The 15,456-nt window shown below is 44.2% G+C and overlaps 1 protein-coding gene across 1 annotated transcript in view; it reads right to left on the bottom strand.

Annotated features, from left to right (window-relative positions):
* LOC145351895 (uncharacterized) overlaps window positions 1-13,712 on the bottom strand; it is a 58,557-nt gene extending 44,845 nt beyond the window's left edge. The window contains exon 1 of the mRNA XM_080201666.1: window positions 13,500-13,712. Within this exon, the coding sequence (XP_080057792.1) occupies window positions 13,500-13,580 (81 nt within the window). The 5' untranslated portion in view covers window positions 13,581-13,712. The remainder of the gene's footprint in view (window positions 1-13,499) is intronic.
* Between the last annotated feature and the right edge of the window lie 1,744 nt (window positions 13,713-15,456).

Below are 15,456 nucleotides of genomic sequence, written 5' to 3'. Positions count from 1 at the left end.
CTTCTGTTTCCTAATGACACTGATCCAAGCCCTCAGCTGGGAAAGGCAGCCATTTTAGAGTTAGGGTGCAGCGTAGCTTCTGATCATAAAGATGCTCTCTAAGATTTGCAGCACAACAAAGGAACCATTGTGCAAATAGCAGCCTTTCATGATCACATTATTCAGTGAAAACAGGTTACACAGGAAAGGAGTAATTACTGTTGCTACTTCAACGTGTAAGAGGAAACCATTTTACATTAGACCCTCAACTGGCTCGCTACCGAAACTCTCAGGGCTGCAGGAATGTTTGGTGTCAACCTAGATAGCATCACATGTACCCCCCCCCCCAGCCCCCCAAAATAAAACTAATTCCATTCAAGATAGGACTGGATACCGGGCCAGAGACTTGGGATTTCACTGTGGAAATCCCAGGGATTCTTTTGACGAGAGTTGGCACAATTTCAGGTGTCCATTCTTTTCTCCGCTCGAACAAAGTGACAGTTCACTTTATAATGAGTGGAGGATGGTCCCGATCCGTAAGAGGGAAGTGTAACGCTGCCAAAAAAAATTGGCGTAACAGGGAAAGCACCAAACAATGGAATAAAAACCATGAACATTGGATCAAAGTGTATAATTAAATCATATTCTTAAATGGCAGGAAGTTGAAACAGCAAGAAAACAGAATCAACAACTCCGTAGAAATCCTGCCAACTGGAATTGAAAATAAGATCCAAAGAGATTGGAGCCTGTTGGCACAGAAGCCAGGTCTACAACAACAACTTACATTTGTATGGTGCCTTTGATGTAGTAAAGCATCCCAAGGTGCTTCACAGAAACATCAGAATCAGGATCACAGAATACTACAATGCAGAAGAGGCCCTTCAGCCCATCGAGTCTGCACTAAATGCCCTGACTTGCCAATCTAACACCACTTGCCAGCACTTGGCCCATACATAGCTTTAATGTTATGACGTGCCAAGCGCTCATCCAGATACTTTTTGAAGGATGTGAGGCATTCCGCTATTAGACAAAATTTAACACCAAGCCGTATAAGGCAACATTGTGTCGAAAGATTAGTCAGTGAGGTAGGTTTTAAGAAGCGTGTTGAAGGAGGAGAGGGAGATGAGGAGAAGGAAGGGAATGATGGAAGACCTGGCCTAAAACCTAGACAACTGAAAGCACGGCTACCAACGGTGGTAGAAGGGGCCTGAGGATGTACAAGGATTGGAGCAAGCAGGGGTCTTCGGAGAGTTGTAGAGATATGTTAGGGGTGAGGCCATGGAGGGATTCGAACACAAGGATTAGAATTCTAACTTCCAGGCCACAGACAGAGAAAGCCTTTGTGGTGACAATATGAGGAAGAGGAGAAGTGTGGTTATTGTAGACTGAGTGGTCACGTGAGAATGTGATAACACAGCTACAAAAGTGGTCATATGGGGGGGGAAGCGCGGGGGTTATCCCAGGGGAGCAGGTACAGAGAGCATAAGTGTTGAAGTAACCGCTAAGCTGGTGAATGAACTAGTCTTTGCCAGAAGTCCTTTCCGTCAGTGTTTCAGGAACCTTCCACCTTTCCATTTCTGTAATAAGAATCATAAATGATTTCACACTTATGTCTTATTGGTTGTTATTTATGAGACTTTAAGCTCCAGGAGCTATTCTGTGTTTGTGGTGCTTACAATACTCAGCACAGACTGGAACCTCAGGTCAAAGTGACCCTTCGAGAAGCTTTCATGCTGCATGCCCGATTCCCCTCTCTGAAAACTCAGTCGCAATGGGCAAGATTATGAAGACTGAGAATTATCCCTTACACCCACCTCAAACCCACGGCACAAATATGCCCCCATCAATGGGCTGAAATAATTCATCGGCTACAACTCCTGGAGTGGCTCCGTGAACACACGCAGCCTCAGCTGGTTCTTCAGAAGTTGCAGCCTAAAACTGTCTGGACGTGGACTGGGAACTGAGCAGCTTAAGGAGACTCCCGCAACTGCCTTTTCCCTACTGGACAGGGAACTGGAGACACTCCCAGCACAACGGAAAGTCACTCAGTTCCATTTTGCTGCGCTAATATGCTCGTTGGTTCACTTAACCTATTCCTCTGCACTCACTTTTTCAAATATCTGTCCACTTCCCTTTTTAAAGCCATGCTTCTGCTATTGCCTAAATATAGACACGGAATGGTTGGGCTGAACGGTCCGTTTTGATGCCGATAATTCCAGGTAACTGCTTCTGTTTGGACATGACAACCTTCCACATAATCATATCCTCCTAATTTCTTCTCCCCGTGTCTACTTTCATTACAGAGATCAAGCCCATCCATTCACCTAACTCTGTGTTGCATCCCTTCCTTCCCCTACTTCACAGGGTCAAATTTCCACAAAGAATATCCCCACCACCCCCCCATGCCTCCACTGTGCCCTAATCCTAAACTTTATACCACTTACCAGTTCCTTCACTATCTCACCTCATCTCCTTCTCAAGTTCACCTTGTTCCTGAGACCAGTGAAGGGCAGCCTGGGCTAGTGAGTGGGCCACATGCGTGACCCTCCATCATCTCATGGCTCGCAAGATTGAAATCAGGCTTGTTCACCAACCGTGACCCCCATGAATAAGATTAAATGCATTTAATACACGCCAAATATTTCATAAGGGATTATTGAAAATGCTTAATCATTTATATATTAATAGAACCATCAACTTCAAATGGTAAAAGCAAAATAAATATTTATACTTTGGATGCAGAGAGAGTGCACAACTCCCACAATCAATGAGAGCAATCAGCAAGTACCTCACTATATTTGCCCTTTACTTAATTTTTGATTTGATTTATTATTGTCACAGCATACAGTGAAAAGTATCGTTTCTTGCGCATTATACAAAGCACACCATTCATAGAGAAGGAAAGGAGAGAGTGCAGAATGTAGTGTTACAGTTATAGCTAGGGTGTAGAGAAACTTAATGCGAGGTAGGTCCATTCAAAAGTCTGACGGCAGCAGGGAAGAAGTTGTTCTTGAGTCGGTTGGTAAGCGACTACAGATTTTTGTATCTTTTTCCCAACGGAAGAAAGTGGAAGAGAGAATGTCCAGATGTCCAGTATGTCCGAATCACTTCAGTTATACTAATGGGATAAAACTACTTGGACAGAAATCAGCGGAATGTGACAATCCTGCACATGGGCAATGGTCAAATGTCTCAGTGGGCTGTAATCAGAACCCAGATGGTCCGCACGTGACCCCCAAGCTGCAGGTTGCTTGCTGCTGTGTTAGATCCTGTTTCTCCGAAACTGCCGACCATCCAACATCCCTTGTGGCTCCCTTTTTAGCTGACATTGTTAATGGTTCTTTTACCACAGGTGTTGGCCCTCCCTCCTTTAAATCTGCCATTATCACACCTCTCTTCAAATAAAAACCAAACTGGACTGCTCTGTCTTTGCTCACTGCTGCTCCCATCTCCAACTTCCCTTTCTACTCCAAACTCTTTGACCACATTCTCATCTCCCAAATCCCTGCTCATCTTTCCACAAACTCCACATTCAAATCCCTCCAATCAGGTTTCTGCCCTGCCACAGTACCAAATGCCTCTCGAAGTCACAACAGACATCCTGCGTGACCGCCACAAAGATAAATGACCTCTTCCCATACTTCCAAACCCGCCGTTGAGATACATGAACACAAAATTCTGTTGCAATGTCCCCAGCTGGATGGGACTGCATCTGCCCAATTTCATTTTTATCTATGAAGCCATAGCCAGGAAATCACTAACTTCTTTTCCCACTCCCACATGCTCGCTATCAGTGTCTCCCAATGACTCATCCTAGATCTCATCTTGATGACAAGATATCATCTGAATACACAGTATCAGCTTTTACTTGTACGGTGACAGCACCCAGATCTATCTACAAAGAGTCGTGAATAAAGCCCAGTCAACCACTCAAACCAGCCCCCCATCCATTTCACTCTCTACACTTCCCGCTGCTTCAGAAAAGCAGCCAGTATAATTAAGGGCCACACACACCCCGGACATTCTCTCTTCCACCTTCTCCTGTTGGGAAAAAGATACAAAAGTCTGAAGTCACGTACCAACTGACTCAAGAACAGCTTCTTCCCTGCTGCCGTCAGACTTCTGAATGGACCTACCTCGCACTAAGTTGATTTTTCTTTACACCCTAGCTATGACTATATCACTACATTCTGCACTCTCTCTTTTCCTTCTCTATGAACGGTATGCTTTGTCTGTATGGCACGCAAGAAACAATACTTCTCACTGTACATTAATACATGTGACAATAATAAATCAAATCACATCTTTGGTCTCTCTCACCATCACTGTTCCCTCGCTGTTAACTCCATCCTTCTCCCTGGCAACTGTCAGAGGCTTAACCAGATGGTTCTCAACCCTGATGCCATATTTCAGCCCCAGATGACCTTCCAAACACATATCTGCTCCATCACTAAGACCACTGATTTCTGCCTCTGTAACGTGCTTACACATCCCTTGCCTCAGCTCATTGACACCCACTTTCTTACCTTTGTTACCTCTCGATTTGACTAATCCAACATATTGCTGTCCGATCTCCCAAGTTCTAACCTCTGGTCATCGAAAGCTCTTCTACCTGCGTCTTAACTTGAACCAGGCTCGGCTCCCTTGTCACCCCTGGGCTTCCTGACCAGCTAAGACCTCCAACTTTACATATCTGGACCTCTGAAGATCTTGGTTGTCTGACCATATCCAATTTTAATCGCCTCACCACTGATGGCTGTGCTTTCAGCTGCTTAGGACCTAGACTCTGGAATTCCCTCCCTAAACCTCGTTCCCCCTTTATCTCTCTTTCCCCCTTCAAGACAGTCCTTAAAACTTGCCTTTTTGACCAAGCTTTTGGTTATCTGCCCTAATATCCCCTTATGTGGCTCTGTGTTCAATTGTTTGATAACTATTATAATGCCTGGGGACATTTCATTATGCTAAAGACACTATATAAGTATACATTCTTGCTTATTCATATTTTTGAGATGATTATAAATTCTATTTGCCAATGCAGCATAAGAGGAAGTTGGTTTTTGTAGGAAATTCCTTTTCACTCTTGAAAGATGAAAAACTCTGAAGGTCAGACATCAAACTAAGTTTCAGGTTGACAGTCATTCATCATAAGTGGTGAGCTGGAGGATTGAGGGGGCAGAGGAAGAAGAGTAAAGGTCTAATTTTGAACACAGTAAGAAGTCTCACAACACCAACAGGTTTATTTGGTAGCACAAGCTTTCGGAGCACTGCTCCTTCATCAGGTGAGTCCATCAGGTTTTCTTTCTATTTAGCAATGTTTGCATTCCCACAAAAACAGATCCATTATTTCTAACAATGATGATCACAATGGTTCAATAATTATTGGCTGAAGAATGTTTGTACATTCCTTGCACCCAGCCTGTAATTCCCTCACTAAATTATCAAAGACCAAAACAGGTATTTTCATTCACAACTTCAATCCCAATTCACTCTGTTCCTTTCACTATCTTGCGTTTCATTTTTAAAAGTTTATTTATTAGTCACAGTAATTAAGTTATTGTGAAATTCCCCCAGTCACCACACTCCGGCACCTGTTGAGGTCCATGCAACTAACCAGCACGTCTTTCAAACTGTGGGAGGAAACCAGAGCACCCGGAGGAAAGCCACGCACTCACGGGGAGAATGTGCAAACTCCACACAGACAGTGATCCAAGCCAGGAATCGAACCTGGGTTCCTGGTGCTGTGAGGCAGCAGTGCTAACCCACTGCGTCACCGTGCTGCCCTCCATTGGCTGAGGAAATAGACCAACGGGATTGATGTTCCCGATCTGGTATGTGGTAGAACAGATACAATGTGTCCTTCACGGATATCTAACATTCCATCCAATCTAATAAAACCTGGCTGGGGAAAATCTGGCTGAGCCCAATCTGATGAACAGGTTGGATCTCACACTTTCCCCTCCAGTGAGATGCTGCAATACTTCAAAAATGTCTAATATTTTTGCTCTTTCATAAATAACCTCAGACCAGGAGGAGGCCATTCAGTCCCTTGAGCCTGACTCTAATGAGCTCAGGACTGACCTCTTGCTTTTAAAACTAACAACTGATCAAACATCAACTGTCATTTGTGGGAGTTCCAATTTTCTATCACCCTTTGTGTGAAGAAGTGTTCCCTAATTCCATTCCTGAAAGATCTGACTCAATATTTGAGACCCTGCTCCATAATCCTGGCCCTCTGAACCAGTGGAAATAGATTCTCTTGATGTAGTCTAAGCCTTGCTTAATGGAGAATGAAAATCAACTCAACTGCTTCAACATCCTTTCAGTTATTTACATTACGTTGCCCTTGAACCCTGAGGTGGTAGAGGCATAGACTCTCCCTCAAAGCATTGCGCCCCTCCCTATCACAGTAACACCACATTTTTACCTCATTAATCACCTTAACCTACACATCTAGGGCCATTAAAGCATAATTTATCATGTCCAATCCTGTACATCTTTGGACTGCAGGAGTTTGTCCAATAGAAAGGGATACTGGGGGAATTGGGCAGGGAATGGGTTGGGAGAAATTCTCTCCAAGGCTGGAGACAAATTTGGCCCAAAGAAAGATTGATCACTGAGTATCAATCATTGCAACCCTGGACATCATTGAAGAAGTTGCTCAGGGTGGTAACTCTTTAACTGCTTCTTCAATGATTTTCCCTCCATCAGAAAGTTTGGGTTTGGGAGGTACAGGCTCCTTTGACTGTAGTTGCTGCAGTCCATCCCATAGGTATCACACATTGCTGTCAGAAAGGTGGTGGATGGGTACCCAGCAAACCCACTGCTTTGTCCTGAACAGCATGGACTTCTTTGTGTGTTGCTGAAGGAACGCTCATCCAGGTAACCGTAGAGTATTTCATCACTCTCTTGACTTGTGCCTTCTAATGCATTGCAATATCAGACTGATGTTAATGATGTTATGTAAATATTGTTGCTGTAGGTAGTAGGGAAGCACTGCGGAGTCAGCAGCTGAGTGACACGTTGTAGAAGGTTCACCAGGCTGATACCAGAGATGAGGGGGTTGGACTACGAAGAGAGATTGAATAGACTGGGTCTGTACTCGTTGGAGTTTAGAAGACTGAGGGGGGATCTTATAGGGACTTACAAGATGATGAAGGAGCTAGATAGGGTAGAGGTAGAGAGATTCTTCCCGCTTAGAAAGGATAGCAGGACTAGGGGGCACAGCCTCAAAATAAAGGGGGGGGAGGCAGTTTAGAACGGAGTTGAGGAGGAACTTCTTCACTCAAAGGGTGGTGAATCTCTGGAATTCTCTGCCCGTTGAAGTGATGGAGGCTACCTCGCTAAATATATTTAAGTCACGGGTGGACAGATTTCTGATAGACAAGAGAATTAAGGGTTACGGGGAGAAAGTGGGAAAGTGGAACTGAACCACTTCAGATCAGCCATGATCTTATTGAATGGCGGGGCAGGCTCGAGGGGCTAGATGGCCTACTCCTGCTCCTATTTCTTATGTTCTTAAACGTCTCTTCTGAGGAAATGAGTTGGAAGCTGAACATGATACCATCATCGGTGAACATCCTGACTCTATGATGGAGGGAAAAACATTGGTGAAGCAGCTAAAGAGAGTTAGGGTCCAGGATACTCTGCAGATCTGAGGAACTTCTTCAATAATGTCTCAGTTGCAATGATTGACACTCAGTGACCAATCTTTCTTTGGGCCAGATACGTCTCCAACCTTGGAGAGAGGTTCTTCCCACCCAACTCCCTGCCCATTCCCCCACTATATCTTTCTATTGAACAAACTCCCACAGTCCAAAGATGTACAGGTGAATTGGACTGGCCATAATAAATTGCCCCTCAGAGTCCCATACTGTATTGGGACACTAACGGGCAAAGTCAACTCCAGTGGGGTAAGAACAGGCTTGATCCGAATAAATTGGAATCAAAGGTCAGAAAGAAATATGGAAGAAATTCAGAGAAGAGATGATTCGAGCACCACGGAAGGGAAAGGTATGGCAAACAAATCCAGAGCTTCCTGGATGAAAAAGGGGATAAAAATTGTTCTGATCCCAGCTGACTGACAACTCAAATCCCAGGGTAGAACCCAGCTTAACAGATCATAACTTATTTTTTGTTTAGAAAAACGTTGAGGATGGTTACTGAACAGAGTTCCAGCTGCTGCTGAACTTCTAAAAAAGGGAATAGAACATTTCAAACAAGAAAAAATCAGCTATAAAATAGTATTACTTCACCCCAACTATACCAAGATCTGTGAAGGTAACACAAATTACAAAATTTATTTTATGCTTTAATGTTCACAGAAAGTGCAGTTAATTTTAAACCAACAGGGAAACTGTAGTCAGACACCCAAAACTCTGAAACCAATTGGCAAATGCCATCCAAAACAACTTCTATGGATCGCTTATCAATTCCCCGCAGATGCTTATCACACTCTTAGTCAACTGATTTCATTGAAACTTGACCCCTCAGATGAGGGTTTCCAGTGTCTACTCTCAAAGAACACACCTTAGTATTTTATCCCAAATGCTGCTTTCTCAAAGATGTCTTCACCAAGGATCCACCTCCAGGGTTTCAACCACTCTTTCCGGTATTCCTCTCCCCAGGAGCACCATGTGTGTTTAAGCTTTAGCTTCCATGCAGTCTCGCAGATACCCAGCTATGCCAATAGAACACCACTGCTTCACAAGCCTGTAGTAGAGTCACCAACTTTTGGGAATCCTTGGATCTCTGGATTCTCGCAAGCCCATGTTATTCCGGGTCTGTACCTTGTCCTTTCTTATAAATTGCAGTCTCTGCTCTTCACTCTTAACTTCACTTAAGAGAACCATTTCCCACATTCCTGTTTTCCCCTTAGACTAGCAGGTCTTCTTGGGACAGCCTTCTGTCCCTTTCTCTGCTTTTTGGACATTTCTCTTTCTTATTCTGGGACTTGCCCTCTCTAGCCCCACTTCATGTCCTGCTAGAGAGAGACTTAAACTTTGCTGACAGCGTAATCGCTATCTGAATCTCAAATAGCTTCCTGTTCCCCTGTGGCCTTCCATTACTAGGCAGCAGCCCAGTTTTTACATACTGTGTTTTCTTTCGAGTCATAAAACCTCATTAAAATGCGGGAATCTTTAAAATTGAAACTAAAGTTCAAAATTGTTGGTGAGACCACATCTGGAGTACTCTGCCCAGTTTTGGCCTCCTTATTTGAGGAAGGATGTGGTGGCATCGGAGACAGTTCAAATTAAATTCACCAGCTTGATTCCGGGGATGAAAGGGTTGACGTAAGAGGAGAGATTAAACAGTTTGGGCTTGTACTCGCTGGAGTTTAGAAAGATGAGAGGGGATCTGATTGAGGTATACAAAATTTTAAAAGGGATTGATGAAATAAAAGTAGACCAAATGTTTCCTGTTATGGGACAATCTAGCACAAGAGGTCACAGGTGTAGGCTGAGAGCTGGTAGATTTAAAACTGAGATGAGGAGAAACTGTTTCTCCCAGAGGGTGGTGAATTGGTGGAACTCGCTACCCTATAGCGTGGTGGAATCTGAATAGTTTCAAGAAGGAGGTAGATATATTTCTAATAAAAAGAGGGATAAGGGAACCAGGTGGAGAGATGGATTTGAGACAAGGGAGAGATCAGCCATGATCTGATTAAATGGTGGAGCAAGGACTGCATTTGCTGACTTCTGCTCCTAATTCCAATGATTCTTTAACTCACAGATGCAGAAATACACATTAAACTTATCAGATGTTATTCCTAACACCTACAAATACAGGTGTAACTTATTTTAAACCATCTCCATGCCTTAACAAAATCAGGATAAGGACAGGTGTGGATATTGCAGATGTCAGGTAGAAAATACAATTGAGAAGCAGGCTGAATAGAGAAAATTCAGAGGACAGGTCAAAAACAAAGAGAAGCAAAGAGGGAGTAGGAAAAGAGACTGGCAGCTAACAGAAAAATAAATCTCAAAATCTTCTGTAGGCTCAGGGGTGGTGCCAGAGAATTGGAGAATTGCAAATGTTAAACCATTTTTCAGAAAAAAGTTGCAAGGATAAGCCCAGCAACTACAAGCCAGTCAGTTTAGCTTTTGTAATGGGAAAACTTCAAGAAACGATAATCAGGACAAAAATAATTGTGTGTTTTTCTTTCAAGTTAATAAATATTCTTTAATAACTGATCACAATATGACTTGACTGTTCCTCACTGGTTTGCATATCTTTCCTCACATTGCGCCAAATGGAAAATATAAATTACCGTTCTGGGTTTTGGGATACCCTTTAACATTTGGGGTGTTCTCAACACTAGGCTGCATTAATAGGGGCACAGAATGCAAGAGCAAAAGAGGATATGTTGAACTTGTATAACACACAAGTTTGGCTTCAGCTAGAGCATTGAGCCCAGTTCTGAGTGCCGCACTTTTGGAAGGATGTGAAGACATTAGAGAGAGACTGTGGAAAAAGGCTGCCCTCAGAAGAATGGTTTCAAGGATGAGAAACTTCAGGTTTGAAGACAAATTGAAGAAGTTAGGAGTGTTTGCCTTGGAGAAGGCTGAGAAGAGATTTGATAGAAATTCAATTATCAAAACCATGAGGGAAGGAGGGGACAGTCAGGAAAAAGTAGATAGGATACCTACCACTCGTGAAAAGATTGAAAACAAGATGATACAGATTTAAGGTCATTTGAAAAAGAAGCAAAAGCGATGTGAGAAAATGCTTTTCCTCGCAGCTAGTAATTAGTGTCTGGAACGGACTGCCTGAGAGTACAGTGGAGGCTGGTTCAATCAAGGCATTTAAAAGGGAATTAGGCTGTTATCTGAGAAGTGAGGAAGGATGTTAAGGGGTATGGGGAGCAGCCAGGACAATGGTATTTAGTGAATTTCCCAGTGCAGACACAATGGGCTGATTGGCCTCCTTCTGAACCATAAAAAAAACTCTGACAATCTAGCATCCTAATGAGGGAGTGCTACACTACTGAAATTACTGGGCTGTATTTTACAATCTCACTCATCCTGAAACCGTAAAATTCTGCCAGAGGTCAATGGACATTTCCATGGTTCACCCCTCGCTCGTTCTGATTCCCGTGGTGGGCAGGGCGGTAAAATTTCGGCCACTGTCTTTCAGGTAAGATGTTAAACAATAACCCTTCATTAATCGAGGGATTGCCTTCATTAATCGAGGGATTGAGTTTAGGAGTCGGGAGGTAATGCTGCAACTTTATAAGACCCTTGTCAGGCCTCATTTAGAGTATTGTGCGCAGTTCTGGTCGCCTCACTATAGGAAAGATGTAGAAGCTATTGAAAGGGTGCAGAGGAGATTTACAAGGATGTTGCCTGGACTGGGAGGCATGCCTTATGAAGTTAGGTTGAGGGAGCTGGGACTCTTTTCCCTGGAGAGACGAAGGTTGAGAGGCGACCTGATAGAAGTTTACAAAATGTTGAGAGGAATAGATAGGGTGGACTCTCAGAGGCTATTTCCCCGGGTTGAAATGGTTGCTACGAGAGGACACAGATTTAAGGTGCAGGGAGGGAAGTTCAGAAGTGATGTTAGGGGTAAGTTTTTCACTCAGAGGGTGGTGAGTGAATGGAATCGGCTGCCGTCAGTGGTGGTGGAGGCGAACTCGCTGGGGTCTTTTAAAAGACTTCTGGATGAGTATATGGGATTTAATGAGACTGAGGGTTATAGATAGGTCTGTAGGTTGGTAGGTGTTGATGTGATCGGCGCAACTCGTGGGCCGAAGGGCCTGTTTGTGCTGTAGTGTTCTATGTTCTATGTTCTATGTTCTAACCCCGTCTGCCTACTTGGATGAATGCAAGTGCTCCCATGATACTATTTTAAAGAACAGCTGGGGAGTTACAACCTTGCCCTGGTCGATATCCATCCCTCAAATCAACATCACAAACATCGATTATCTGACTATTATCACTTTGCTGTTTGTGGATCTTGCTGTGCGCAAATCTGCTGCCCAATTTAAAATAATTGCATTTCGAAAGCACTTTATTGGCCATAAAACAGTTTGGCATGTCCTCAGATTGGGAAAGGCGCTACAGAAATGCAAATCTTTCTTTCCAAATAAAGAACTGTGATCCTCCAATGTTATTCTGGTCACCCCTCAGTGACAGGCTCAGGACGAAGGGCAGGCAACCATTTTCAATCTTGTTCTTAGTGAACTGGGTATTAGGGTGGGATTTTCTGACTGCGCTCACCCCAAGACTGGAAAATCCTGCCCGAGGTCAACTGACCTTTGCAAATTTCACCCCCGCCTGCTACGATTCCCGTGGAGGGCGGGACTGGAAAATTCCACTTTGACCCGAGTCAACCACTGTGCGGTGTCATCAGTCTTTAGAGGCGTCCCAGTGTGGTAACGGTTAGTGCATTGCCTTCCAGCTCCTGGCTTCAGCCTAAAAGACTGACATTTGCAGTAGGAGAGGCAGTGATATATCATTAGATTTGTGTTATCCTGTGATGCAGGCTGAGTTTCTGAGGACATGGATTCAAATCCCACCAGGTCAGCAACTGGAATTTCAATTCAATTATCAAGTCTGGAATTTGCAACGTCACAGCAGTGGCAACCGTGAAACTATCATCGACTATTGCATACACCAGGAAGGAAATCTGTCTACTTGTGATTCCAGACTCACTGCAATATGGTTGCCCTCTGAACTGGCTGAGCGAGAAATTAGAAATTAGAAATGGGCATCAAACGTCGACCTTGCCAGCGATGCCCCCATCCCAATAAAACAAGGTGTGAACACCAGGGTTCTCTCAACTGTACTGAAAAAAAGTCTAGGAAAAAAATCGAATTGTACAGTTCTACTTTCTGTCCCTGTCGAACGCAGGGAGTCCAAATGGAATGCACCACTTTCAGGATGTTAGCACTGCAACAAAATCCACTGATACTTGATTTATTATTGTCACGTGTATTAGTATACAGAGAGAAGTGTTGCTTCTTGCCGTGCTATACAGACAAAGCATACCGTTCATAGAGGGGGTGCAGAGAAAGATCAGCTTAATCTAGGTCCCTTCAAAAGTCTGCTGGCAGCAGGGAAGAAGCTGTTCTTGAGTCAGGGACCTAGTTTAAAGGTTTCCTCCCAGAAAAAGGAATTTAACTTTCCCACAATCACCACCCATCTTCTAAACCCGGGGAGGAAATCAGTCAGAACTGATCTGAGTGCTCTCTACCTGTAAATCATGCTTTGTGACCACACTCTGCCTCTTCCTCAAACTTGGTTTTATTAATAAAGGAAGTGGAAGAATAATAATTACAAACATTTACTCAATTACCTAATTGGAGATTAGACCTCAGGCACACCAGGGCGCGGTTGTAGGCGATGAGCAGCGCGATTATTTTGTCAGTAGTTTGGAGGGAATGGGCTTTTATTTAAAACGCTGAGGATGAGTTTGAAGATTTGACTCTCTCGGGGTCAGGAGAGGAGAGGAGAGGGTGAGCTACAGGCACACAGACAGGGCTGGCATCTCCGAGATGAAAGCTCCAAAACAGACAGACTTACCTGTGCGGCCAGGGCAGAGACACAGATGAGAATCCCGGTCCACCTCTGGAGAATGTCCAGCGCTGGGAAAGTGGTCTCCATCGGTGCAGTGCAACAAGAACTGGGTGAGTGCTCCACCCTCAGCAGCCTGTAGCGATGGTGCTCTCCCCGGGTAGACTACATGTCACTGTTGAACTTGGTGCTGCGTTATCTCACTGCCTTAGAAGAACTTTAACTGCGTGAGTGTCCGGAAGTTGCCCCGCCAGTAACATGACACTGACAGAATAAACTCTGCCCCCGCCAGTAATGTGTGCTAAGGAGATAAGCCTCCTACCAGCGCACACATTGCTCCATTACAGACAAGCAACAGTGCTTCCTTTTATTTGTTTTAGGAAGTTTTGTGTGTGTGTGGTTTTTATTAGTGTTACAAGTAGGCTTACATTCACAATGCAGTGAAGCTACTGTGAAAATCTCCTAGTCGCCACCCTCCAGCACCTGTTCGGGTACACAGAGGGAGAATTCAGTGCGGCCAATGCACCTAAGCAGCAAGGCTTACAGACTGTTAGAAAGTTTTATAGCTTCAAGTTGTAAAACCTGTCCAAAGTGTAGATTTGAGAATAAATCCTATCCTGGAGATTCCCTGGCCCAGGAATGTCTCATTTTCTTTATTGGGTGTTTGAATATAAAGAACCCACTCCTACCTCTGCCCAACCCCTCCCATTCCTCTTACCTTTCCGTGTCTCTTTTTACCTGCTCCTTTTAATGAACCATGGTTCCTGGAAGGTTTAGTTCAGTCGGGGTGCAGGCTTGGAGGGCCAAAGGGCCTGTTCCTGTGCTGTAATTTTCTTTGTTCTTCGTTTCCCCGTCTCTGAGTGCCTGTTATCCGAGAGGTTATGGATGAGGTGTTAGTCAAGTGTTAACCGTGTTGCTCCATTGTGTTTGGAAGGACTGACTTGTGCTGGTTTATACACAATAGCTTCATTTTCAATCTGTGTGCTGGATTGTGCATTCCCTTCCAAACACAGCCAGTGAGAAATGGAGAAGCATTAAATCTCTACCTGAACCACAGGTGGCACGGTGGTTAACACCGCTGCCTCACAGCGCCAGGGACCTGTTCCCGACTTGGGTCACTGTCTGTGTGGAGTTGGCAGCTTCTCCCCGTGTCTGCGTGGGTTTCCTCCAGCTGCTCTGGTTTCCTCCCACAGTCCAAAGATATGCTGGTTAAATGGATTGGCCACACTAAATTGCCTCTTAGTGTCAGAGGGACTAGCTGGGGTAAATACGTGGGGATAGGGGTCCCACCCAGGAGTGGGATGGTAGTTGGTGCAGACTCAATGGGCTGAGTGGCCTCCTTCTGCACTGTATGGTTCTATGAGGTTGAATCGAAAGGCCTGAAACAACATAATTATTGTAACAACAATTATATTCACAGCACAGAGGCCATTGTCTCCAACAGCCCCATGCCAGTGTGTATATGTCAGAGTAACCTCCTCCCATTTCCATTTCATCTCATTCTGTTCATTTATCCTTTTGAGACTTCCTCCCTCGTGCTGTTTGTCCAACTTCCCCATAATACACCAGCACACCAGCCACTGGTAGCAAGTTCCACATTCTCACCACTCTCTGGGCAAAAGCGTATATTCTGAGTTCCTCACTGGATTTATCAGTGACTGTCTTTTTATTTATGATCCATGGTTTTGGTCTCCCCACAAGTGGGAACATCTTTAATAAAATACTTTGGATGCTGGAATTCTGAAATAAAAACAGAGAGTGCTGGAAAATCTCAGCAGAATGTGTTATAATGCAGCCTGCTATCGAGATTGATAATAAACCATGAGCTCAGCGGTAGTCAACTAATTGGAACAATTTATTAAGACATCTTAATCCTAGCACAGTCAGCACAAGACTGACCAGGCAAGCTCGATTTATAGAATCCCTATAGTGCAAAAGGAGGGCATTCAGCCCATCGAGTCTGTTT

This window comes from Carcharhinus amblyrhynchos, chromosome 2 (assembly GCF_965287045.1).
Source record: "Carcharhinus amblyrhynchos chromosome 2, sCarAmb.v2.hapA, whole genome shotgun sequence".
Classification (NCBI taxonomy): domain Eukaryota; kingdom Metazoa; phylum Chordata; class Chondrichthyes; order Carcharhiniformes; family Carcharhinidae; genus Carcharhinus; species Carcharhinus amblyrhynchos.
This window is presented reverse-complemented; position numbering and strand designations above follow the sequence as displayed.